The sequence below is a fragment of the Patiria miniata genome, unplaced genomic scaffold (genome assembly GCF_015706575.1).
Source record: "Patiria miniata isolate m_02_andy unplaced genomic scaffold, ASM1570657v1 HiC_scaffold_29, whole genome shotgun sequence".
NCBI lineage: Eukaryota > Metazoa > Echinodermata > Asteroidea > Valvatida > Asterinidae > Patiria > Patiria miniata.
In genome coordinates this window covers 24154542-24180409 of record NW_024037068.1, presented here as the reverse complement: position 1 = coordinate 24180409, position 25868 = coordinate 24154542, and the positions used below count along the sequence as shown (strand labels likewise).

The following is a 25868-nucleotide window of genomic DNA, read 5'->3' as shown; positions in this document are numbered from 1 at the left end:
GATTCATGTAATAACAGTGTAAAACATGCTTGAAATTGTTGGAATTTTTAATTACTATTTTTTTTAATTATTATTTTATGCAGAGACAAACTGAAGTTTGGAGGTCCCAATAAAAAGCGACAAGCCTGTATGTAAGTAGAAAACTAATTGCATTGCCTATGACGTGGTGGTGTAACTCACCAAAAGGAAATGTACCTTTAAGGCAGTGTTTTGTGAAATCAGCTGCCCGTTCTAAACCTTCTAAGCTTAAGTAACAGAAAATCCTAAGATTTACATATATTTGAATCGTTTCTTGTTCATTTTTCAGACATCGAAAATGTTGGAATCCACGGTATAAAAGTCAGGTTCTACAAGAAGGTATGTCCAGCATTTGCAGAATGCACCATAAAATTCAAAAAAATTAAAATCCTACATGGTTATCTGCACCTTTTAGATGATGTCACTTGTCCCAAGATGACATCATCATGATGTCACGCTGGGTGACACCAGTTCACTTTGGGGTCTTTGCCTAAGTTCAGTTTTATGGGAATATGACTTTGTTTTATGTCAAAAGTGCCAGTCTGAATAAAACATGTACAATGTCGATTTGGGGGACAACTAAAAGAAAACAAAAAGAAAAAAGAAACAAAATCAGAACAAATCAAAGGCTTTTCGGGAACTATTCGGAAAAGCCAAAAAACCCAAACAATAGGGCTGTCCCAAAGATGTTGAATATTCGATCATCAATAAATGTTCAAATAGCTTTTTGCTGGTTCAAATATTACAACAAAAAATTTCAATATGGAGGTATCCTCCATTGCCGAAATTTGCCAAAATCCTCCAAAACGGGTGTGGATTATGATGGATTCAGGTACATTCAGTCTTCCTGTGACTACTGTTTTCCCTGCTCTGTAGTCGAAGAAGGCAAACGGGAGCAGCTGCCTGTACCAAGTTTCCACCAAAAACAAGTCAGGGTCACTGATGCCGTTTACCGGCCGCGGGCCAACCTCAAGACATCATCGCCCTTCAAGCAGCGCTCGTCTCGTCTTGGCAAGGCCAAGGCCAGGATCAAGCTGCCCACGCGACGCGGCACTATCAAGGTCTTCACCAACAGACCCATGAGCCGGGCCCAGAGGATACAGATGGAGAAAGAGAAGGTGGGAATTATAATAGTGAAATACAGCTGGACTTGTAGCATTATTTGTTGTTTTTAATGAGGTTTTGCCGTCTGCCGTCTACTTCGTGAGCAGTGGTTCACTTTGCTTGTGATTAACTAGTAAACAACTCGTGAACACACCAAACCTTAGAAAGGGTTCCCGTGGCCAGGAAGAAACCTGGAAAATGTCATCTTCAATTTCCCGGTCTGGAAAAGTCACAGAAAATTATTAAATATGACGAAAGTCATAAAAAAGTCGAGAAATTTCGTGAGAACCAGTGTTTTTGTTTCAATTTTAAAGTTTGTATATATTCATAATTTAGCATAGGAAATCAGATTGTTATGCCCGACAAAATCCCACAGATTTCGCAGTTAGTTGCACTTTAACAATTTCACTTCTGCTAAAGCACTTTACACAGAACATGTTTTACAGTTTTGATCGGCATTTTGATAAACCAGGTCATGATTTTCGTAATTTGATCATAGACAAGGAAAGGTGATGGAATTTTGCTGTCTGAAAGGTAACAGGTGGGGTTTATGGGATACTTGCACTGTTCTCCTTTTTCCCTCTTCTTTAGAACAAAGAACAAAAATGTTCTTAGGGTTGTCAGGTTTGTGTAGCGGTACTTTCCTCGCCTTCCACTGCTGTGACCCGGGTTCAAATCCCGACTGGGCCAATATGTGGATTAGGTTTTCAGTCCCTGCCTGATTCCGTGGGTTTTCCTCAGAATATTCCTCTGGGCTTTTCCTCCCACCTCTAAAACTGTAATTTCTTCTCATTGTCTTCTCTCTAGGTTTCTTCAGGCTTTTGAGCTACAGTGCTTAGGGTACTTTTGAGGAATCCTTGGTTTCATTACCAGAAAGAAATAAAATAAAGACCGGCTTATGGGGTACTATAATTCCCTTTTTGCAAGTACCCTTTAAGGTAGCTATCATAACAACATGCACCCATAATGTGTACAAATCCTCCATCGTTGACCTCCTATTTTCCTTCTTTTGTTTGTACTTTAACCCTAATTTCCCCAACTCCTCCAAAACGCTCTTTTCAAAGGATTTTGCAGGATTGAGGATATGGAAAAAAATGTGTGACTGTGTCAAGGTCTTGAGGCCAGACCATGTGTTGTTTATGCTCAGCCGTGCATAAATTTAAGCCTAGATTATACTTGAAATCCTCCACACTGCTCCAGGATGTCACTGGCTCTGCCTCAACATTTTGACAGTTATTGCCGGAGGATTTTGCAGGATTGAGGCAGTGGTCACCCCTCTAAGGACCACATTTAAAACATGACAGATAATGTTGGAGGCTGTATGCAATTTTTACATGGAGGCAGTTGGAGGATTTTGCAGGATTGAGGTTGTACCCTAGCAAAAATTCCTAGGGAGTTAGGGTTAAAGAACTTACAGACGAATTGTACATTTTCTCTAAAAGTGAACCTTCGCCTAATCTGAATCAACTGAAAAGAATCCTTTGCGCTCTGGGACCAGCTTTACTAGCCCTGCCTCGTCTTGATTTTCACGTTGTCGGTCAGAAACTATTTACGTTGTTTTACTTTCCTTCTTGATTTCCAGGCCAAGTTACGCAAGTTGGAAGCGAACAGGACCAGCTCCTCTAGCCTGACCGTGGCCAAGTTGAAAGCCAAGCCCCAGATTGAGCCGCTGAAGATTACCCATCATCGTATCAACATTGACTTCAAGGTAATAGATATCAATAATGCCACCATCACCCAGATTACCAGTGTTAATGACATGACCTTTAAATTAATACAAAAAAAGTATAAATCTGTTTTCAAATTTTGCAAAAACATTTACATGAAACCTTAATTGTTACCTACGGAGGCAGGATGAGGAATGTCCCCCAAAACCTTCTTTTGAGTAATCGATGCCTGAAATCGGAATGTACTAGAAAAAAACATGTCAAAATCGATATTTATTGTTTTGTATTTTTGAGTAGCCGAAGTATCCAAGATTCACACTATGCAATATTGTTGAGGAAACAATACCCACAAAGGTAGAAATACAGAAGAACGTTTTTCACTGCCAATGGCTGTGCAATGAGTGTCTTTTTTTGAAAGTTGTTTTTCTTGAATTGAGGTTAGCGAAACTTGGCAGGCCACTGTTGGAAATTCCTGCGTCATATCTTTGGAAGAAATTAAGCTACAGGAATAAATTTGGTATCATTGGAAAGCCAATGATTTGCGCTTTAACATGATGAACATAATTGTGAAAATTCAAAGGTGGGGGTTATTCCTCATTATGCTATGGCAGGTCACAATTATATAAAAAGGACCAATGTTCATGTCATCTTCCCTTTTAATAGTTAAACATACATAGCGCGTTGTGTCACGTCCATTGTAACACATTTTTAATAGATCAAATGTGTTTTCGATTGGATCATTTCAGGAGGATTACGACATTGAGACAGCGTGGCAGCGCGGCATTGCCATCCTGTCGTCGGAGCCGATGGTACCCCGCACTGTGTGTTACCTATGCAGCAGCACTGGTAAACATGAGGTATGCAATTACATGTGAACGATTTCAAGATACTTTGATGAGTCAAATTCACCGTACATTTCATATGCAATTTGTCATAAGTTACAATTAGTTTTAATCATTAGAACAAACAATTTTCAGATCCACTTAAGAAAACATGAACACTAAAACAAGCACAGCATATGGAGATAAATGAGTATCCACCCTCATTTCCTATTGTTGACTCCCACAGCTGATCTACTGCAACGTTTGTTGCGAGCCCTTTCACTCGTTCTGCCTGGAGGAGTATGAGCGCCCTCTAGAGGGAGAGAAGGAGAACTGGTGCTGCCGACACTGCAAGTTCTGCCACGTGTGCGGAAGGCAAGACAAGGTGAATGCACTTTGCATACATTTTTCGGTTATGCGAAGTCAAGAATTGTATCCCTTAAAGGGAAAATACAACATTTGCAAACATCAAAAAATAAAACTACCAAATCATTTTGAAATACCTTGCTGGACTGTTAGTGAATGACATTGTAAAGCATCCTGTAAAATCATGGCACCTGGTATACTGTCATTTTCAAGAAAAGTGGTATTTTTGTATCAATTTCCAACACTGGTCGGCCAACAGCGTTTTCAAATACTGGCCCCAATTGACCATCGCACTTGTTTGCAATCGATTACACGCCTATGAACGGGTACAAGCCAGCAAGACTGGTTCCCTGACCTTACAATTCCCCAATGAATTTTAACCCGCCCTGTTTCTTCTTATATGGAGTCAGGGAACCAGACTACAGGAAAATGATTGTTTTTCTTGGTTTTTATAGCATTTTCGAACCCGAAACCTCAAAAAAGTCAGTGTAACTATATTTGCTATATATTTCCAACCCCCCAATTCCATTCATTTCTGAAAATTGCAGCAAAAGCAAATGATGTATATTCCTGTTAAATAGTGATAAATCTACATGCTTAAAGCTTCCCTCAGGTCAACCTTAACTTTTTTTACGACCTGAGTGATATCAAGACGATCGGCCTCAGTCGGCGCTCAAAAAAATGGACAGTCGCAAGAGTAGACAAATTTCAACTTTTGCACCTCTGTGGAACGTGGTCCCAACAGATGGGAATCAATCGCAGTAGATCTATGTATAGTTACAACGTCTTGCATACATCCGGATCATCAAAATTCATTGTGAATCGTTGCGTCACGGGTGACATGAGCATGGTTGCAATTATTCTGTGGCCAGATGCCATTTGTTCAACGATAATCACACGCCTTCACAGTTTTTTTTACCTGAGCATGACTTTTGTACTTCATGCCGACGGTTCCTTTGCGGTGCAAGCACATCACAGGTCGATCTGAGGGCAGCTTGAGAAATTTGCTTAATAGGCAGTTTTTGTTCAGCAAAAATAGGTTACCAGACAAATGCCTTGTAGTTACATTGACTTTGATTGGCAGGTACTCGTCTGGTTTTTACTAGCTATATTTTCTGGTAACCAGCTCTACAAAATTATATACATGTACTTTGCTTCTGATTCCTAACTCTCTCGAATACGACTTAGTATAAGTTTAAAGAAATTTAAAGAAATTTTTAGAAATAGTTTTGGTATAACTTCTACAAAACTTTGTTGCTGTTTGCAGCTTTTGACGTGCGACAAATGCCACAGCAGTTACCACCCGGAATGCCTGGGACCCAACTATCCAACCAAACCATCCAAAAGGAGAAAGATATGGGTGAGATAATAATCCTATACATTGTTTTGTTCTATTCAAATATTGATCCTTGCACCCAGAGGCAATAAAACGGAACCCTCCTCAATCCTCCAAAATCAACCAGTCGTTTTTGGAGGATCTTTCTGATAACCAGCTCTACAAAATTATATACTTTGCTTCTGATTCTTTAATACCAGCCTTTAGACACATTTATTTGAAAGTTGTTTTCCTTAGTTATATATATTTAATTGTTTATGAATTGTTAAAGCGCATTGCGAGCTCGGCGGTCCTGAAATGTGCTACAATATAAGAATGTGTTATTATTATAATTACTCTCGAAAAAGACGACTTTAGAAACAGTTTTGGTATAATTCCTATAAAATATTTTTTTTTCTGTCATTAAAGGTATGCACAAAATGCGTCAAGTGCAAAAGCTGCGGTGCCACCACCCCGGGTCAGGTGCCCAACGCCCAGTGGTCACATGACTTCTCGCTGTGCCAAGATTGCGGTAAACTCTTTGACAAAGGTAAGGGGTAGAACCGGAACATATTTCAAGCGTGAAAAGTTTATCGGTTTGCAGTTATTTGTAATTTTTGACGCTCTGTCAGTACATGGGCAACCAAAATTACTGCTGTAGTGTTAAACGCGTAGTGTCGAGCCTCATGATGTGGTAAACGTAATTAAACTTTATATCTTGCATTGTGTAAAGGAACATTAATTAGGGAATTTCACATATTAGAATCACATGTACATTGTAGGTTTGATTTTTAATAGACTAAACAAGTTTATTTGGAACGAAAAAAGCCTGTGTTGCTAGCACTCAGGCATGCAACTTTTCCTCGGATCCGCTGATTTCCTCGTTTTGTACTTCTCATGAATGAATGCCATTACAAATTGAAAAACACTATACAAACTGTAGTTTGGTTTGGAGTTTCCTCGTTTTTTTCTAAATTCCCAGTTGCATGCCTGAGCACTGTTGTTTGGCACTTCAGCAACAAGTAGAATTATTGCTATTGCCATATGACAGGCGTAGGTCAACTTTTTCGAAAATAGCCATTGCATGTAAGGACTAGTTCATACAGACTGAATCCGAGTAGGAATTTGTAACATTGCCACAGGTAGTGGTGCTGTAAATTTGTAAATGTAGATAGTGGAAAGGTCTAGTTCGCGAACAAACCGTTTTGTTTGTTCCGACCACCCCGACTTTCAAAATGCTCCCTTAAAGATATAGTCCATCATTTGTAATTTGTGCATTTTGTTCGTTTGAAGCAACAAAAGTGTTCAAAATCTAAAGAAGGGTACTGAACAACTAACCTGATGAAGTTTCAGTTCAGCTTCAGCTGTATATTCTGAGAAAAACAGTATTCTAGGATCTCAATTTCAAATCAAAAGTTGCTGAATCATGTTTTGAATTGTTTTGAATTGCAGCTATAGGCGATGTCGCGCACTGATCCGACGAATTATAGCAACCGCGCGTGCCTGTGCGTCGTGCCAATGCTTGCGTGCGCTGCGCCGAATAAAAAAACGAACTACTAATTTAAATTTTCCTATGGTGCGTTGGAAAGGCCTTCTTTCATTGATTACTTCAAAATGATAGCTTGCCCAGAAAGATTAGTTTCACAGGGAGTTTAGTCCACTTACTATCTTTCAACCAAGTATGTTTTTCAACAATAATACGCCAGTTACTTTTTCGGATTGCTGCAAATGATGGACTATAGCTTTAAGCACATTAAATTGGCAGTCAATTTCGCTTTGCATTCAAATTTGCGTGATTTACGCATCTCGGCCTTTAATTCATTAGTCATTGTACAGTTACTCCCTGTAAAGTGTGATCGTAAAGCGGATCTGTTTGTGCTCAGAGACAATTTTTTTTTTTCAGAGTGTTGCATGCAGACCTCCCCAAAAAAAGAGAAAATACGGTTTTTGGTTGGAAGAAAACTTGCATGTTGAAATTTGTTAATATAAAAAAAACAATATTTGCTGAAGACCACGGGGAGCACAACTTGTACAGCAGCATTTACAGCAGCAGTTCTGTATATTGAATTGCTCATTTTTATTCTCTTGTTTTGTTTTCCTGCAGGGAACTACTGTCCGATTTGCAGCCAGTGCTACGAAGATGATGACTATGTCTCCAAGATGATGCAATGTGCACAGTGTGACCGATGGGTGCACGCCAAATGCGAGGGGCTGACAGGTATGGCAGGATTGCTGTATGTTCAATACTGAGTTTCACCCTTCACCGTTGTATTTTTATAAACACTGTATACTCAAACTACTCGGGTGAGACTCGAACCCACAACCTCCTGCTTACTATTAATTCTGACATCTTACCACTCAACCAGGATTGCTGTAGTCATGTTCTCTAGGCGTAGGCCTGCAGCTATATGACGTCACAGTGAATTGATACGTCAAATTGAGTGACAGCATACAATGCACTGTGCATCAGTTGTGTTTGAACTTGTTTTAATCATAAAAATGACCCTCCCAATTGATTCCTCATGCCCAAAATGACTCTGAAAAGTGGGGTCATTTGTCACTCTTCACTGTTGTATTTTTATAAACACTGTTTACTCAAACTACTCGGGTGAGACTCGAACCCACAACCTCCTGCTTACTATTAATTCTGACATCTTACCACTCAACCAGGATTGCTGTGGTCATGTTCTCTAGGCGTAGGCCTGCAGCTATAAACATAATTTTCATGACATCACAGTGACTGCGTCTGGATTGATACGTCAAATTGAGTGACGGCATAGTACCCAGCAGTTATGTGTGAACTTGTGGTTTTTATAAAAATGACCCTCCCAATCAATTCCTCATGCCCAAAATGACTCTGAAAAGTGGGGTCATTTGTCTCTGTACGATGTCTAAATTCAAAGTTATGGCAATTATCGATTTTCATTGGAAATCCAAGATGGCCGCCAAGCGGACCCCATGAAACAATATTTCAAAAGGGGAGCACACAAATTTACTAGACACCTTGAGGATTACAAAAAAGTAAGTTAAAAAAATATATCATCGGGGTGCATGGGGACCCCTGTTTCCTACTAGACTATGCTTTTAGCGCACAGACATGGGGTAAGGCCACCACTCAAAAAGTGATGTCACAAACTAATAGGTCTTTACTATTAGTAGTTTGATAGAAATTTAACCCAATCCTGTACTGTCACAAAGCCTTTTGCTCCTTATACCGCCCCCAAACCACCCTAGCACTCTATGGTTGCATGAATTAATCAGGGAATAAAATATCATGTAATACAAATGTAGTACAGAAGCTAGTTTCAAAATGTTGACGTGGTTTGGGTGATACACCACATTTTTATCATTTGTAAAGGCTTATCTGGCGACCAAAATAGAAGCAATTACTGATGTGCTCCTTTGACAAGTGGTGTTTTCAAATAGCACATGCCTGAACTTCAGCACATGTGTGAGTGCGCATGAGCATGGTGTCACCTCAGTAATGGTGGTCATTGGATTGCTCATAGTTGTTAATCACTATACACCTAACTTTTCCATTCATTGTTGGACCATTGCAGATGACATGTACCACATCATGACCGATCTACCAGAGAGTGTCCCGTACCACTGCACCAAGTGCGAGCCCGTCAGGCCGGCTAAGTGGCAGGTGGAGCTAGAGGAAGAAATGGAGGCGGGCTTTCAGAACGTCCTACGGGCCATGTACCACTGCCGCAGCGCAGCACACCTGGTCAATGCAGAAAAGAAGGTATGTGTTATCACACCCCTTCAGACTTGCATTCCCGAGTCAGTGCCCAACCAAATAATCTTAGCAGCAACTCAGTTCGACCCAAATAATTTTAAAGATTGTTGATGCTTACAGTGTTGTTTTCATTTCAGGTCAAGCACGGCCGGTCTGCCAACCGTTCAATCTCTCCCGCTAGTTCCAGTGGAGCAACCCGTGACCTCACAGCTTCCCCGGCCCTGAGTGAAACGACGTCTGTGGATTCGCATTCCAGTCACGGGGAGTCAAGAATGGACCTTATCTCTCGCCGGGTCTCGCCCAGATTCTTAAAGGACCCCAAAGTTCACCAGGAAAATCCACCCTTGAGAGCTAAAGATAGGACCGAAGCGAAACCTTCAAGGACAAGCCCTGTCGACATGGTGATGTGCCACCTTGGAAACAAAGATGGGGAAGATGAAGCCTTCGTTGAGAAAGTAGAAGCTTTGACAGATACGGCCGTTGAGGTTATGGAAACTGCCACAGACAGCCACGATGGGGTAGATGTCAAAGATGATGTTGCTATGGACACACAAATCAATGAAACAAAATCATCCAATGAAATTGCAGCTGATACAGTGTTCTCTGAAGAAATGTCTGTTGCTGAAGCTGAACTATCATCCAGGGAGTATTGTGAGAGCCCTGCCATTCTGGATCATGCCCAAGCTGCATCTTCTGTCGTGCAAACAGAACAAGTTTCCTCGGAGGACAAACATCTTTCTGAGGGGATACTTTTGGGGAACAGGACTTCGGGGAATGAGCCACCCCTCCAGTTCAACTCACCGGTACCTCCCGAAACTGAGCACCATGAAACAGGGACAGTTGTTCTGTCATCAGAGACATCCAAGGATGAGCTGGTAGAGTGTCAGCCCCTGGGAGAAAGTGTCCCTGAACTCAGTGGCAAAGATCAAGAGGATGGTGATGACGCAGTGATGCCAAGAGTTGCTCATCCCACTTCTGACACCATTTTGGTTTCTGAACAAGTTGCAGCTTCTCCAGATGTTCAGCTGAGTAACGAATCTACTGATGTAATAATGAAATCCCCGGAAGCTCCTTCAACAGAAGAAGTTCCTCATCCCTCTTCGTGCAAAATTTCTTCTCCAGAACAGGTGCAGCAAAATGAAGGGAGAAGTGCAGAACTCAGTGAGACTAGTGAAGAGGTTATTCATGTTACGAGGGAGGAGTCTGCTAGTGTTGAAAATGCACTTGCTGAGCCAGGGCCCCAGAACATGGATAAACCTGCCCTGAGTGACCCAGCCAATGATTGTAAAGATGTAGAGGCTGTTGACCAATCAGATGTCAGAACACCAGACACCAGGGAGTCCTCAAAAGAACAAATTGGTGTCCTAGCAACTCGTGACATCACAACTAAAGATCCATCTGGCACCTCTGGTATCCAAACACCAGAAAACTCCCCCGAATAAAAAGTGAAGTTGCCCCTGCAGACAATGTCTCGCCTAAAGACGGAATCCAAAATTTAGAAGATTCCATTACCTCGGAGGTGAGTCTTTTCCGAGGTCTGACAGAGAAGTCACCATCTGAGGCGGACCACCCAAAGGACTTGAAAACAGTGAACAAGAGAGTGAAAAATAAACACTACAAGACAGTGGTAAGTTGAGAAAATTTTGTAGTGAGCACTTTTTTTGATTACATATAAATTATATTTTTGTCGTGTGTCAAAATTCACATCTTTCCCCCCTGCGTAGGTGGAGTTTTGCGATGACTGCGTCCGTATCATCCAGCAGTCGCTGTCATCAGAGACTGACCAGTCACTGAATCTCAAACGCAACAATCGCACCGCCTGCTCCCTCTTCCTCAAGAACATGGCCAAGATGTTCCCCTGGTACAAAGTGGAGACGTCCAGGTCCTGGGAGCAGAACCAAAAGTTTCCTGAGTGAGTGGATTGTTTCATTTGACTTGGGGGTGGGGGAGGTGGGGTGTCACTGCAGGATGTCTCACAAAAACAAAGTTTTAAAGATTGCATTGTCAGGATTAACAAAAAAAGATGTGTAATTTAGAAGGCCCTTACCAGATTATATATTTGAAAATCAAGTTAAACTTTCTTGTGTCACACCCGATTGTAAAGGTGCAATTTGTTTACAGCAACTTAATCATTTCCAAGTTAAAAAGAGAAAATTTCAAATTGCAGGCATGATATTTTCTGACTTTTTTATCCCAATTCAGACTTTTTGAAACTTAAAGAAAGACATCATATAGAAAGAAATGCATCTTTCTGAGCTTTTATCCGATTGTCAGACTTTCTCAACCCTGAAATTGTGGTTTTTCAAAATTAAACAGAATTTGAGACAGTATGGGGGGGGGGGTTTACTAAACTGAACTACCATTCATTCAGATTTTAAACCAAATTACAATAAACCAAAAGCATTTTTACTTTCCAAAAAATAGCTGTGAATCAGTATCATCGAAATTTTCATTTTTGTGTTCAACTTCCTCAATGGGAGACTTTTGAGACGGTGCTGGCGGCAAACACACCGGTCCTGTTTCCATTGTTTGCATCATTTTGAGCCAATAGCTTAAACATGATGCAAACAATGGAAATGATCTGATACACCGTGCCTTATGGAGACATGCACACAATAGGGAACAAAAGATTGTATACGTCTCCACAGGGCAATTTCTATCGATGAATACGTCTCCACAAGGTTATCACGAAATAGATAAATTGATTTTACTCAAAAACTAGGAATTTCCAAGGTGGGTTGATCCGTCGCAAATGGTAGAGTTTTAGAAAAGGGATATTAAGTCCGAATTTCAGCCAAGGAAATTCATATTGGTTAAAATAAGAGCATTTTGAAACTGTACTTTCAAACTCAAATACTTTAGTGCACGAGAACAAAGAAATGTCTCCACAAGGATACAAATTTCAGTATGTGTGGACCGGTGTGTTTGCTGCCACCAAGGTCTCAAAAGTCTCTCATTGATTTCTCATAAGCAATGATGTCAAATTTGACTTTCAATAAACTGATCACTTGCAATGTTGTAACTATTTTTAACATGATGTAGGGTGTTTGTTTTTTGGAAACCTTTCTGTCATTGGTCCAGAATGATAGGGCCACTTCTAATCAGCCAATCATATCCTTGCTTTCATTATCCAGTGGGATGCTGTCCCAGGCTGTCCTCCCACCACACAGTGATCATATGTACGCTCAGTGGAAGCACACCAATTATCCGTTACCCTCCATGTGCCAGCCGTCCACGTTGAAGCGTCTTCCTTTCTCCCCGACAAACAGAACGCCGGCTAGAATCATCGGTAAGGTGTAGTCCTATAAGCACAACAGAGAGTGAAATGAACATCTTTCTACTGCTGCGCAGAACTCAATTAATTTGATTTTTTTTTTTTAATTCGGCATGGCGATAGCATGTTGTTTGCGATTTGGTTTGGCAATTGGAGTTCGGCACGGCACCATCCTTTGGCTTGACAGGATCTGCCGTTCTATCGTCATTCCATGATGGCACGGCAACCACATGGCTGTTTGAAACACTGTGTCAATTGAAAGTTGGGGCAAACTTTTTAGGGAAAGAATGTAGCGTCCAGACACCACTGGAGAGTCAAGAAAATTTTCGAAGTATTTCCTGACAAAATAGGAAATGTTTCTCAGTCCCAGATTCATGTCTTTTCGACATATTTGCAATGACTGATCTTTAGTAAGATGATATATTTGATGCAATCAAGCTAAATGAGTCGTTTGTCGGGAACTTTCATGTGGAGATACAGGCCAAAATATGGCCACTTCATCACATCTCTTGGTGTTCCAACTTCCATAATTTTTGAACTAAAGATGGTACCAGCATGCGGTTTTCACAGCAGTAATGCTTAGATTGTGCTCTTTTCAAATCTGTAAAAAAAAAAAATTGACCAGGGTCAACAAACGAGTCATTTAGCTTGATACCATCAAAAGTAGCGTCAGGTTGCAACATTCTTTCCCACTTTAGGAATACGCATGCTCTTTTATAGTAATCTCTGTTACGTCCGCATCACATCGTTGGAATTGGCGTGAATTATTGATTGCGCCGAAAGTTCATTGATCTTCTTGAATGTTATATTTAACTTGGCGTGCTACTCTAGATGCATTTAGTTTGACTATTAAGTTTGGCGTTCAGAGCAACTGCCGTGCTATCGACAAGCTATTGGCGAGCTCATTTCAATTGAGTTTGGCACAGCAGTCCGTAGCACGGCGTTTAGAACGGGCCTTATCTGTTACAACTACTTCATTCTTTGTTGACATTTTTGTAAACATACTAAATTATCTCAATTATGATATATATTTACTTTTGCAAATACAAAAGATACTAGACCTAGGTGTTGTTCTGTCCTTGATGTGGCACGCTTGCCTGGATGCACTTTTTTTTTATTGCAGCATACATCCTCATTTAACCAATCACATCACGCACTCTAAGACGAGTATTTATCACGCTGTGTGGATTTAAGACACTTAGCTTGTATTGTTTTCACTTCAATTAAACTTATGTTACGATACATAGTTCATTCCACTATCCACTAGGCTACTGTGGCAGCTCAACGAAAGCTGTTCTTTGAATGCTTTAATGTACATGCATGACTGAGTGATAGCAATGGTGTGACGTCATTGTTATTTTCTTATGAATAAACATCAATCTATCTGAATAATCATGATCCATTGATGATGTGTGCTGCAAATAAAAACACACCGCTGCCTGGATCCATTGCTCCAGTGCGAATTTCAAACCCTACGTATGAAAACCTAATCCACGGGATTTGTCGTTCTAAATCTCTTTTCAGGAGGGAATGCACAAGTGGCTCCATTGGCTGAGCCGAGCACAGACGATACTAGGAGATGCTGTTTGTGTGGTCGCTTCTCGGACGAGGACCCCAACGATGGCGGAAGGTTACTCTACTGTGGACAGGTATGCACCCTTCTGGCCTGTCAATCGAGCAGTGCCTATTGACCAATTAGATAAAGAGTTTTCGGTCAGGTGACTAAGGTAATACCGTGGAACGCCGCTATAACAAACATTGCGGGATCCGCAGAAATTATTCGTAATAGCGATCGTTCGGTATAGCGATTTTAAGCTGTCGGTGCTCCGGTACTCACTTTTCAATAAATGGCGCCCTTCATAACTTCACCCTGCACGCCCTGGTAGTTACTGCAAGACAACTTGGAACACGTGCCGACTATTGAATTATGTAATTACACAGTTTTGAGCTTACTACCTACATCGATGGGTGGCTTTTCCCTTCTATGCCTTGGGGAAATAATAGCCATTTGTCGCTCTTCTGTTGGCATTTTCAACAACAATGTTCGGTTCGTTTTGTACACAAAAGTCAAGAGCTAAGGACGATGTTCGGTATAACCGAATGTTCGGTATAGCAACACTCCACTGTACCGGAGTCTTATATAGTGTATGTATCTACCAACAGTTAGGTACACAATTATTAGGTACCAATTAGGTAACAATTAGGTACTCTATTTATAGTAAAAGACAGGTAGCTCTAAACTACTTTGAGAAATGTACATGTAAATATAATTTTAAAAGTTATTAACAATAAAATAACTGTAACAAAATAAATATTCTGCTGCCTACCTGACCCTATGTACTCCCAAAATTGTAGGGTCGGTTAGGTTACCGAGAACGGTATTTAAAAAAAAAAGTTGTTACCTGTGAATGTTTAAGGTCTTGCTCCCTGACTTCTTACATGTTTGTCTGGTCTCTCAGGATGAATGGATCCACATCAATTGTGGACTGTGGTCGGCAGAGGTCTTTGAAGAAATGGACGGATCACTGATCAACGTCCACGCAGCCATATGGAGGGGGCGACAATTGGTGAGTCAAATTTAGAGCCGCAACGATAATTACCTTTTTTCAATGAACTCTTACCCTTTTTCCAGTAAACTCCTACCTTTAACCCTAACCTCCCCAACTCCATCAAAATCCATCCCCCCATTTTGGTTGATCTTATGGGACCTTGTCCTGCAGGCCTGGTTTGACTAAATTTTGTTGGAGTATGATGGACTTGGGCCTGGAGGCCTAAAGCAAAGCATGCATGGGAAGCAGTGTGATTGATGGATTTTGGCGGCCTTGGTCCAGTACTTTAGTAAAACGACAGTTGGAAGTTTGGGTAAATGCCAGATGCAACCAGTGCTGTAGTCGAGTCCATCGTAAGTCTCCACAAGTCCCTGCAAGTCCATCACAAGTCCATTACAAATCGATTACAAGTCCATCACAGGTCCATCACAGGTCCATCACAGGTCCATCACAGGTCCATCACAAGTCCTTCACAAGTCAGTCACAAGTCCATCACAAGTCCATTACAAATCAATTGCAAGTCCATCACAGGTCCATCACAAGTCCATCACAAGTCCATCACAAGTCCTTCAGTATCAAGTCAAGTCACTTGCTATCCAAATGAACTGTAACAAATGCATTCCGTTACTGGTGACTGGAATTGCGAAAGAACTTTCGAAAGACTCAGGTTAAAATACAAATAAAAGAGGAACAATAGGGGGTCCCCGATTGCAGGCAAATACACACCTGCTTGGGTGGGCATGGGGTAGGGGCTGGGGAGGGTAATCAATCATCTCTTACTTGGTTACATTTTCCAGTTTGATTGACCCTAACCGCCAAGGCTTTTTTGGCTAGGAACCATCCTGATTCCTGCAAAATCCTCCAGTTGCCACCCTGTACAAATTTGATACAGCCTCAATCCTCCAACATCATCCTTTAGTTCTTGAATTTATTCCGTGGAGGGGTGACCACTGCCTCAATCCTTCAAAATTCTCCGACTCAGTTTTACACATATTGGAGCAGAGCGGATATATAATCCAGAAGCAGTGCAGATGATATCTAGTATAACCTATAATTATGCATAATGTCTGCATGGCTAAGCATAAACAACACAAGGCACAGCTTAACACCTTGACACAATGCATCCTCCAAAATCAACTGGCACTAAAATAGATACATTCTTAATCCTCCGAAATCCTCTAAAACAGCCTGGTTGATTTGGGAGGATTGAGGAGGTAATTGAAAACCGTGGGATGAAAATGAAGTCTTCCTTTTAGAAGACACAAATTCTTAAACTAAGAGCCTAAAAATCCTATGCAAGAATGTTTGTTCACTGGGACAAAGTCAAAGCGGGACGTTCTTGGTGAAATTAATTTTGAGACCAATGATTGGAAAGGTTAGTGAACGGCTGGTGTTTGAAATTTGCCCTTTTGAAATCCCACAGCGTTGTGAGGGGTGCAGCAAGTTTGGCGCGACAGTTGGCTGTTGCCAGAGGGGCTGCCCAGCCAACTTCCACTTCATGTGCGCTCGGGAGAAAAAGTGCGTCTTCCAAGAAGACAAGAAGGTTTTCTGCGACACCCACCGAGATAAGGTGGACCGAGATGTAAGTTGAGGGTTTTTGCTGGTTCAAAAAGAGGGGGCCTGTATCATATTTATCTTTATTAATTTTATCAATTTGTATGTTCTTCTCATACATGATATTGGAAAGTGATACATTAATTACTTATAAATTGTCGTCACTGAATTGACACCGAATTCTGCCAAAATAATACGTTCATCAATCTCACATTCTGTGTGAGATATATCAGATTGTGTGGGGTTATTTTTGGAATGTTTTGTGACTTTCACATTTCTGTAACTCCAAATTGTAACTGATCATTCATGCATAGCACATAAATGTGACATGTTGAATAAGCTCAAAAGTATCATACACACATGGGTGAGCTTGTCTTACATACGCAGTGTGGACTTCCGAACAAAAGACGTCCACATAATGTAGGTAGCACCGACGTTGTGTGGACTTGCCCACGTCCACACAGTGTTTCCCCATTTCTGGAAAACAGGTTTAGAGGCATTTTTGGGTTAGGTTTATCTGTAGCAGAATGAAGAGAAACACTAAAGGGAATCATTGAAAAAAAATTGGGTTGTAAGAGTTTTCACAGTTTGAGAAAAATGAGTTTTTCCACTGGTGTTCCTTAACTACACGAAAAGAAAGGAAAGTCCACACTACGTATGTGAAACAGGTGTGGGTGTGTATGTAGAGGCATGATGGTTGAACGGAAACGAAAATGGACAATAAATATGCTACGTATAAAGATGCATCATTTGGGTACCGTGCCGAAAATGTCGGTCTGAATTGACCTTAATATGATGGTGGCCACTATTGAAGTGACCTTCAACATGGAGTGAAATGGTACAAAATCGTTACCAGTTTGTCAAGTTTTATGGCATTTGATCTAAAAGGTATATACATGCATCAATGGGGATATAGGAATAATTGGGTCTCATCACTGTGGCCCTGGTTCGTTCCCTGCAAGGACCACATGTGAGTAGAGTTGTGCGTTCATTTTATCCTGTGCCACAAGGTTTTTCTCCGGGCCCACCAGTTTTCTTCCCTCCAAAAAATTGAACACTTTGGATTGGTGGCTGTGCTCCGTGGTCATGTATGAGTCATTTGGCTGGCTACCAAAGGCTACCTCGACCACGTTGTAGCCGTGTCCTTCGACATTCAGCTTCTCTGCTGAGAGTAAGGATGATTAACCTCCCAAATTATTATCATTATTAATATTATAATATTGTCCCCTGAACAATATTTGTTTTGTCTTTGTCCAGACCATCCAGGAAGGCAACTTTGCTGTTCTGCGGCGCGTCTGCGTTAGCTTGGACAACATGAAGCTCAACCGCAACTTCACCCAGGGTCTGGAGGTCAGCCGCATCAACGTGATGGTAGGGTCACTGACCGTGGATGACCTGGGTCGCCTGGGACCAGCCTCGGACCAACACGACGCTCTGTACCCCTTAGAATTCAGGTGAGGCTTGATGCACAAAGTGATTGACCGTATAGGTCTCTCTCAAATGATGTCATTTCCTACAGACCAGCCACGGACATCAGCATTGCATAACGCGCATCGGCTGCGTCATGTTTCAAACACATTTCGGGCAACAAACATGAGTGTTTGGAACATTTAAAACACTGCGCAATGTGTGTTTGATTGCGTAAAATACGCAGTTGCATTTCTCCTACAGATATTGCCGTCTTTTAGAGACCTAAACACAACCATGCTCCCTCTGCTCTGGAAAAAATGTACATAATCATTTGTTGAAAGTGGCAAAGTGCCCTAAGTAGTTGCCGGAACAGATTTAATCGACTGTAATGTAGTTAAATGAGATGGGTTCTGTTTTTAGGCTACTTATTTACACCAAGAATTTTTGAGCTGCAATCATAGCCAATTTTGACCAAAAATGTAATGGTTTTACTTGTTTTTTGCCTTAAGTTCATTGGCTGTTAGTACTCCGGATGGTAGTAAAAGTCGCTTTTATCACTGTTTTCCTGAATGCCCCTTTTGGCTTCTGTCTTCTGTGTATAAAGTATGTGTGTTAAGCCAGTATACCATCCTTGCACATATTTTGTTAGTGTAATTCATGCTTTGTCTTTCCTTTGTTGATTTTCTAAAACAGGTGTCAGAGAGTTTACTGGAGTACATTTGATGCCCGACGCCGCTGTGTGTACACCATCCGCATCTTTGAGTACAAAGCAGTTGCTACTCCGAAGTCTCCCCTGGACGTCAACCACACCACAGCCCACAGCCCTGGTATCCTCAACAAGCGGGGGTTAGGAAGGTCGCACGCACAAATCACAGAGCTAGGCAGCGACATGCCCAGCATCCCAGAGATGGACGAGGAAGGCTCTCAGCTCGGGATGGAGAAGCCTGGGGTGGAGACCATGGATGGGGTCTTTGAGCTGTCGTTGGACAGCACAGGACTGGAGTCCTTGCTGGATCCGGAGATGCTACTGCAGTGCGAGGCGGAGCTCCGCGATGGAGGCGTGGACCCAGAGGCGGTGCTGTCTGCGGCCTTGGATCAGGTTGAGGCAGAGATTGCCATGGAGATGGGTGATGCCTTTTCTGACCAGATGCAAACTGCACACCTAGAAACACCAGCTGCTTCCTTAGAGTTTCCTGAAGACTCGTTTGATACATTAAGTAAAAGCTCTCCGATGTTTGAACCAGGAGAACTTCTTGAGTCATTCAAGACCTCTGCTGAGGATATCAGGCTTACTCAGTCTTTTCCAGCACCCTCTACCAGTGTTGCTCTCAACAGCACTGGCTTATCGGAGAAAACTCTCAAGAGCTTGCCTGTAAGTGCCTTTACAAATCAAAGCTCCCTGATATCAGATGCTCCGGATGGAGGATCTGATCTCTCACAAAACCTCGGTCGGATGGTTATGAATTTGAACTATGCAGCACAGAGTGGACAAATTGAGGAGGCCAGGAGAAGATCATCCCAAGACAGTGTTGCCTCTGCAAAGAGTGGGTCTGAGACCAACACATCAGAAATGCAGACAACGGTGCCTTCAACAGGGTTGGAACTGAATGAAGAGCTAAATCAAAGCCTTCAGACTTCATCGAATGCTGCAACACCAGTCAGTTCAGAGAGCCAAGACTTCAGACTCATAGAAGTCAATGCAGGTATCACCTCTGGGAATGCTATGGAAGTATCATCAACAGATAGAGTATCACCTTCTGATTGCACTAAAACAAATGCTGGATTGTCAGTAGAAACATCAAACCTTTTGTCACAGTCTTCCACATCCGCAGAAGCTCTTCTTCCAATGAGTTCAATTCTCAATGTAGGACAATCACCTCCTACCACAGCAGGACAGGTTTTAGATCTGATTAAGCTCCAGGGTGTGTCAACATCTCACAAGCCTGCCATCACTTCCATCAATAGCACCCCTATGAGCATCCCTGCTACAAAACCTGATAACCAAGACGTAATGGTTTTATCAGGGGACACTCCCACAAGATCTATATTCAAGTTCATTGACAAGCTGTTGACTGAAACAGGCACCAAAGAGACTCATAAGTTTGACTTGCCTCCCTCAATAATACCCCAGGAGACCACGAACAGCTCAAAACTGGACCCTAATGAAACTCTCCCTTCAAGTGGCTGCGAAGCACAATCCACCATAAAAGAAAGCCACCCACCTGCTTTTGGAGGTGCTGCTGGAATAGGACTAGTGAAAAATGATAGCACAGTTTGTTCCAGAGGTCCTGAGAATCCAGTAGCGCTTATTTACGACAGGGATGATACTTTGTCAACAGACATTAAAAATGATGACGGCGACCTGCTGAGAGGGTTCCCAGTATCGTCAGGTGTTGAATCAGATACAGGCTGCTTGAGTTCCCAAGAAAGTACTAATGCTTCAAAGAGTGCACAATATACCTGCTCAGATGAGGACACTGATCTGAGCCAGCGCACACGAGACATAGTCACAGATGTTATTGAGCTGGAGAATCTGCGTGGATATTCAGCTCTTGCCTCCACAGAGCAAGAACCACCCTTAAGTGTCACTGAGATGGCTGTGTCCCGGCCGAACCAGAGCGACATGGATACCTCCATCTGCACATCTGCTGGTCAATCGGGCAACCTTGAAGTGACCTCAGATCTGACAGTGAGCCGACCATCTGTGGATTGTCAAGAGGTGCCAGATAGAGCTCTGTCAGAGATTGCAAAGGATCAGAATGTCCCAAGTGATGATAAAGTCATGCCTGAAAAGGATAGCCAAACACCATCAGAAGAACTATCTAGAAAAAAATATGAAGGGGTCCCTGCTGAACCTCATTTGGATGACCTTGATGATAAGGTCAATGAAGATATTGATGAAGGGAATATAAGTAATGTCAATTCTAAGCCAGTATCTGCAACTAGAACAGTGCCAGACGATGTTGGAATAGAGTCAACATTAACTGATGACATAAATATTGATGCAGATTCTGCGTTAGTTGCTAATGCTACAGTGGCTTCAGAAGATGTAACTTCCGTTTTGGGAGGAACTGAAGAGCTTGAGAAGTTGTCTGAAGAAAGTAAACCTAGTCCTGACACAAACTTGATCTTTAGCTCCCATCCAGGTGGAAAGAAGGACTCAGGGGTGGATGAAGTGTCTCAAGTCACAGTAATCGATAAACGGTCTTCAACCAGCATCACAGAGCAAGATGCTGCTCTCAACCAGACTAGCGACAAATGCGGTCTGGACGTGGAAACCATGGAGGTAGATGTAGATGTCCTAACATGTGTACCAGCAGGAGAAGAAAAGGAATCTTCCAAAGAGCCAACAGACTTAATAGCACCTGAACATTCTGTGGCAGATGGTGACAAATTGTCTCAAGCGATACAGTCTGCTGTATCCATAGAGGGTGTTCCGGGAGAAGATGAGATGGCAACTGTGAAAGAAGTGGTTTTAATCGACACAGACATTCAAGGCCAATTCTGCGATCATAAGAGACACCTGAATGAAGTTGATGGTTCTGAGGGCGGCCCGAGGTCTGAAGTGGAGATTCAGGAAGCTTGTTTAAATGAAGCGGCAGAGCCAGCTGCAAAGAAAAGAAAAATAGAAGACCCAGTCACTGATGAACCCTTTGAGAGCCTTGAGTCATCTCAAAGTGCTAGAGTGACTGTGAACTCAGAAGGTCCAGTTCAGCATGAAGGATACACAAGTTTGCCATCTCAGGTGCCGCAACTCAGTGGTACTGATGAACACATTGAAGACACTGGTTGTTGTACTCTTCCTGAGACCAACTTATCCACAACTCTGGCAGTTGAGTCTAGCAAACTAGTAGTACAATCAGCTACGAGAGATGATGAAGAGGATGTAGCAGATACAGGTGGTAAGCAGTCTGAAGTTGAAGCCCATCTGGAAATGGAGGTGGATGAGCCCTTACAATCACAAAAAGGGTCTGGAGATTCAGATGGAAGCGTGTCAGTTTCAAGTCAAATGAAGGCCACACCAAATCCAGGGTGCAGTAAAGAAAATGAAACAAAGACCTCAGAGGCCTTCTGCATTAAAACTGCATCTGAAAATCAGGTTTGCTTCACTTTGGAAGACACAGATGACGACGTTTTTCTTAAGAGCAGTGATGAGAAGAAGCAAGATGCAGACAGGCAGTTGGATAAAAGTGACCAACACCAAAAGTCCAACCAGACTTTTATTTCCCAAACACTGCCAAAAGCAGTAGTCGTCCTCCACGATATTTGTAAAGTGCAGAATAATAGAGTGCGCAGTATGTCTTGCAATCTGGCATTGGAGTCTTCAAATGATTTGGAGAGTTTCGCACCAAGTTCACCCAGACCTGACCAAAGCCTGTCTTTTTCCTCCACACCCAATTCAGCAAAATCGAAATCTTTGCCAAACACACCTTCGTTTGTTCGAAGTCTCTCAAAGGAGTTACCTTTCCTAACAGAAGCAAGGACCAGCGGAGGTATTGCTGAAGCAGAATTCACCTCCAGGGATTCCAAAACAGAGGGGGATATTGTCAATGAGGTATTGAAATCCTGCCAGGAGGAGTCTTACGAGTCATCTGATGAACAGCCTCTGACACGACTGTCTGAGAAGCTCAGTAGGAGCAATGTGCAGGGGAGTGCAGACTTAAAGGAGGTAAAGAAGGAATGCAAAGACATCAATGAAGTTTCAGGGGACTTTATTCTGGATGAGAAAACTGGCCTTTTTGTTGTTTCCCCAGTTCTTCCAAACCAAAGTCCCGGAGAGCGCAAGAAGTACCCTATGAGGTCAACCTTCTCCCGACTGACCCGCATCATTGAAAATCCAGAAGATAAAGTCCCTCGTCGCAAGAGTAGCTCAAGCAGTTCCTCTGCATCCAAAGAGAAAGGTCATCAAGAAGATGACCAGAGTGAGACTAAACTTGTGGAAACACCTCAGAGTCATGTAAAAAGACGTGGTCGGCCATGTAAGAGAGGTCGGCCATGTAAGAGAGGTCGGCCACGTAAGATACAGTCTCCAACTGACCAGAGTGAGACTAAACTTGCAGAAACACCTCAGAGTCATGTGAAAAGACTTGGTCAGCCTTCTAAGAGACTTGGTCTGTCACATAAGATACAGCCTCCAACTGAACTCGATAAAGAAGACGAGAAAAATTTTGCGGTAAGCCAACCATTTGATACTCCCAGGCAGTCTGAGAGGAGGGACACGGATGCATCTCAAGAAGTTAACCAGAACAACAGCAGTTCATCATTTGGGCTGACTCTAAAGAGTGTCAACAAACGACTGCAAATTTCAATGCAAAACCAGGGGTCTGATGGAAAGGATGACATTAATGATGACGATACACCTCGGTCTTTGAGGAAGAGAACTCCAGGGATCATTTACTGCGATACTTACAGGATACGGGATGCTCCCACACAACCCCAAAAGTCCGCCAAAGAGTTGGCGGAAACAGATTCAACTGAAAAAGGAGAGCAGAAAGCTGAGGAAGAACCTAAGAAAAACTCAGTAAAGCCTGTAAAGACAGAGGAGAACAAGCAAGCCGCTGAGAGTAACAAGAGTGTTGGAACTAAGACCTCATCTGAGGATCCAAAAACTGTTGGGAAAGGAAAGGACATTGGTGTAGATACTGTTAAATCCTCTGAGGAGAGTAAGGCACCAGCTTCAGAACCTGTCAAGCTCAGCAGACGATGGCCACTCAAACGAGTCATGGGGGATTTTGTATCCAATGAGGCACTCCTCGATCTCTGGACAGGATTGCAACCAGATTTGGGCCCCTTGAAGCAGAAACCAACAACCCCTACAGAGGTTGAAAATCCAGAAGGATCCAACAAGAAACCGACAACATCCATAGAGGTTGAAAATGCCAAAGTGTCCCGTGGCCAAGCTGAAAGCACCTTGCAGAAAAAGCCTCTCAGCACTGGACCAAAAGATACAGCAAAGGTCATAATTAGCCCTAATCCAGTTTCAAAAAGTGTTCCCTCAACATCTTCTGCTGTAGTAACTACCAGTTCAGGAGTCGCCACCCCAGCAACATCCGGTCGAAAGGACTACCTGAAATGTCTCTTCAGGAGCAATGCCAGCAACCAAATGCAGAGGGTAAAGACGGCCACAAACCAGCTGAACCTTGGGTACAAGCCCGTAACTTCCGAATGCGTCATCATGAGCCGTCAGATTATCACACTGAAACCTGGTCAGGTTGTGCATATGAAGAACACAGAGAAGCAACAGCGACTTGGGTCAAGGGGACGAGGCTATGGTGTGGGAAGGGGGCGTGGAAGGGAAAGACAAAGCGGAACGCAAGAGGTGCATCAAAGAGCAGATGCAACGTTCAGACAGACTACCATTCAAGATCCTCCCCGTACTAATGTGGACACAAATAACAAACTCGGAGACAAATCAGTCATTTCCATCTCGGGGCAGAGTTTCCCTCCTATGACCCAAACATCAGTTGATGCTGCAAAGAGTAACATTGCAGTTGATACTGCAGAGAAACAAGACGAACAATTTAAAAGGACAGCTACATCACTAGGTTTACATTTTGGTCAGAATTCATTGGATAAGAGTGCCAGTTTGAAGAATGAGCAAGGAAAAGCTGGCCCAACTTCTCTTACAGTGAAAAACGTGTCCAGGGACATATCGCAAGTAACACCTCACACCTTCACCACCATCAAGACTCCAAGAGTCTCCACATCGGTAACAGCTAGAACTCTTGCCCCCCAAATGACCGTGGTCACCATGATCCCTGTCTCAGGTGCCCAGTCCTTTCCTATTTACTCATCTCTAACCCAAGTGAGTGCAACACCTGCTTTGACTGTTCCCCTGCCAACAACCTCTGGTTTCCTGCAAGCCCCTGTGTCATCCCAGGCTGATGTTACACTGGTACCCACAACTAAGATACTAGATGCCAGCAGCCAAGTTCTGTTTGCTGTACCAACGGTAAACAATGAATTAGACAGCTGTACGAGGTTGGTACAAAATCTGCCCTCTGTTCAACAGGTGGTAACAAGGCCATATCCCAAAACATATCCCGTTGTCTCCAGTATCAACACGTCATCGGTTCACCTAGGCTTGAATCGGAGTATAACACCGAGATTCATGAAGCCTGCATCAGCAGCCATCATACCTCCTGCATCCAGCATTGTCCACAATCCCACCCCCACGTGCAATACAATCGTGCCAAGACCCACCAGATCTCCCTTAGCCCAGGTCATGTCGACACATTCTCCTTCCCCGTTCATGTCCGAGAGGGCGCTGCTTACGCCAGTGTCGACCCTTACAGGGAGTGGGATGTCATCAATTAGTCCCTTCCCAGTTCCCATCATGGCAGCCCAGCCGTCCATGTCGCTGGCATCTCCCAAGAATGCAGTGGACCAGCTCTGGTCCATCATCCAGCAGCAAGCTCAGCAGGCTCAGCGCATGGGTATCATCCCAGTCCAGCAGCCACCTGATCCAACTCTCATCCACTCTTACGCCACCACCAGTAGCCTTCCAGCAACCCCACTGGTCATCTCCAATCCACTGAAACGATCCGCACCGGATGACACGACCAAGAGAGTTGGGGCCAAACGGCGGAAGAACCCCCTCGAGGAGCGGATCTGGTTTGATGAGTTCGGTCAGCTGCGTGCAGAGCCCGAGTTGGTGAAAAACTCACCACCCAAACAAGCCCCAGCCAGGGAGAAGGCACCAAAACCATCTCGCTCACGACCTCGTATTAAGAATGCCTCAGGTCCAAGGATGAAGATGCCAACGTTCACAGGAATCTACCAGGAGGACAAAATTGGTGAAAGAGCCTCAAACAAACCCGGTGACACCAAAACTGAATTCAGGAAGCCAACATCAGGTGAGAAAGATCCCTTTTTCTTCTTAACAATTGAACAACTCTTGCTCTTTGAAAATGTATCCATTCACAAATGATACTCTGATTGCGATTGATAAATGATTGCGATTCCTTTTTTCTTAAGACTGGTTCCCTGCTAACAGGTTACTTGCCAAACTGCCGTGCAATTCTCCTTTGCAAGTGGCTCTGTGATTC

General features: G+C 42.9%; 1 protein-coding gene across 1 annotated transcript in view; it reads left to right on the top strand.

Annotated features, from left to right (window-relative positions):
• Positions 1-25868, top strand: part of LOC119735692 — a 46109-nt gene that overhangs the window by 10726 nt on the left and 9515 nt on the right. The window contains 19 exon segments of the mRNA XM_038209546.1: positions 84-131; positions 308-357; positions 895-1136; positions 2705-2830; positions 3536-3646; positions 3858-3995; positions 5244-5336; positions 5721-5841; positions 7396-7509; positions 8852-9039; positions 9171-10470; positions 10473-10660; positions 10758-10945; positions 12168-12322; positions 13832-13956; positions 14767-14874; positions 16280-16438; positions 17668-17864; positions 18514-25676. Of these exon segments, the coding sequence (XP_038065474.1) occupies positions 84-131; positions 308-357; positions 895-1136; positions 2705-2830; positions 3536-3646; positions 3858-3995; positions 5244-5336; positions 5721-5841; positions 7396-7509; positions 8852-9039; positions 9171-10470; positions 10473-10660; positions 10758-10945; positions 12168-12322; positions 13832-13956; positions 14767-14874; positions 16280-16438; positions 17668-17864; positions 18514-25676 (10814 nt within the window).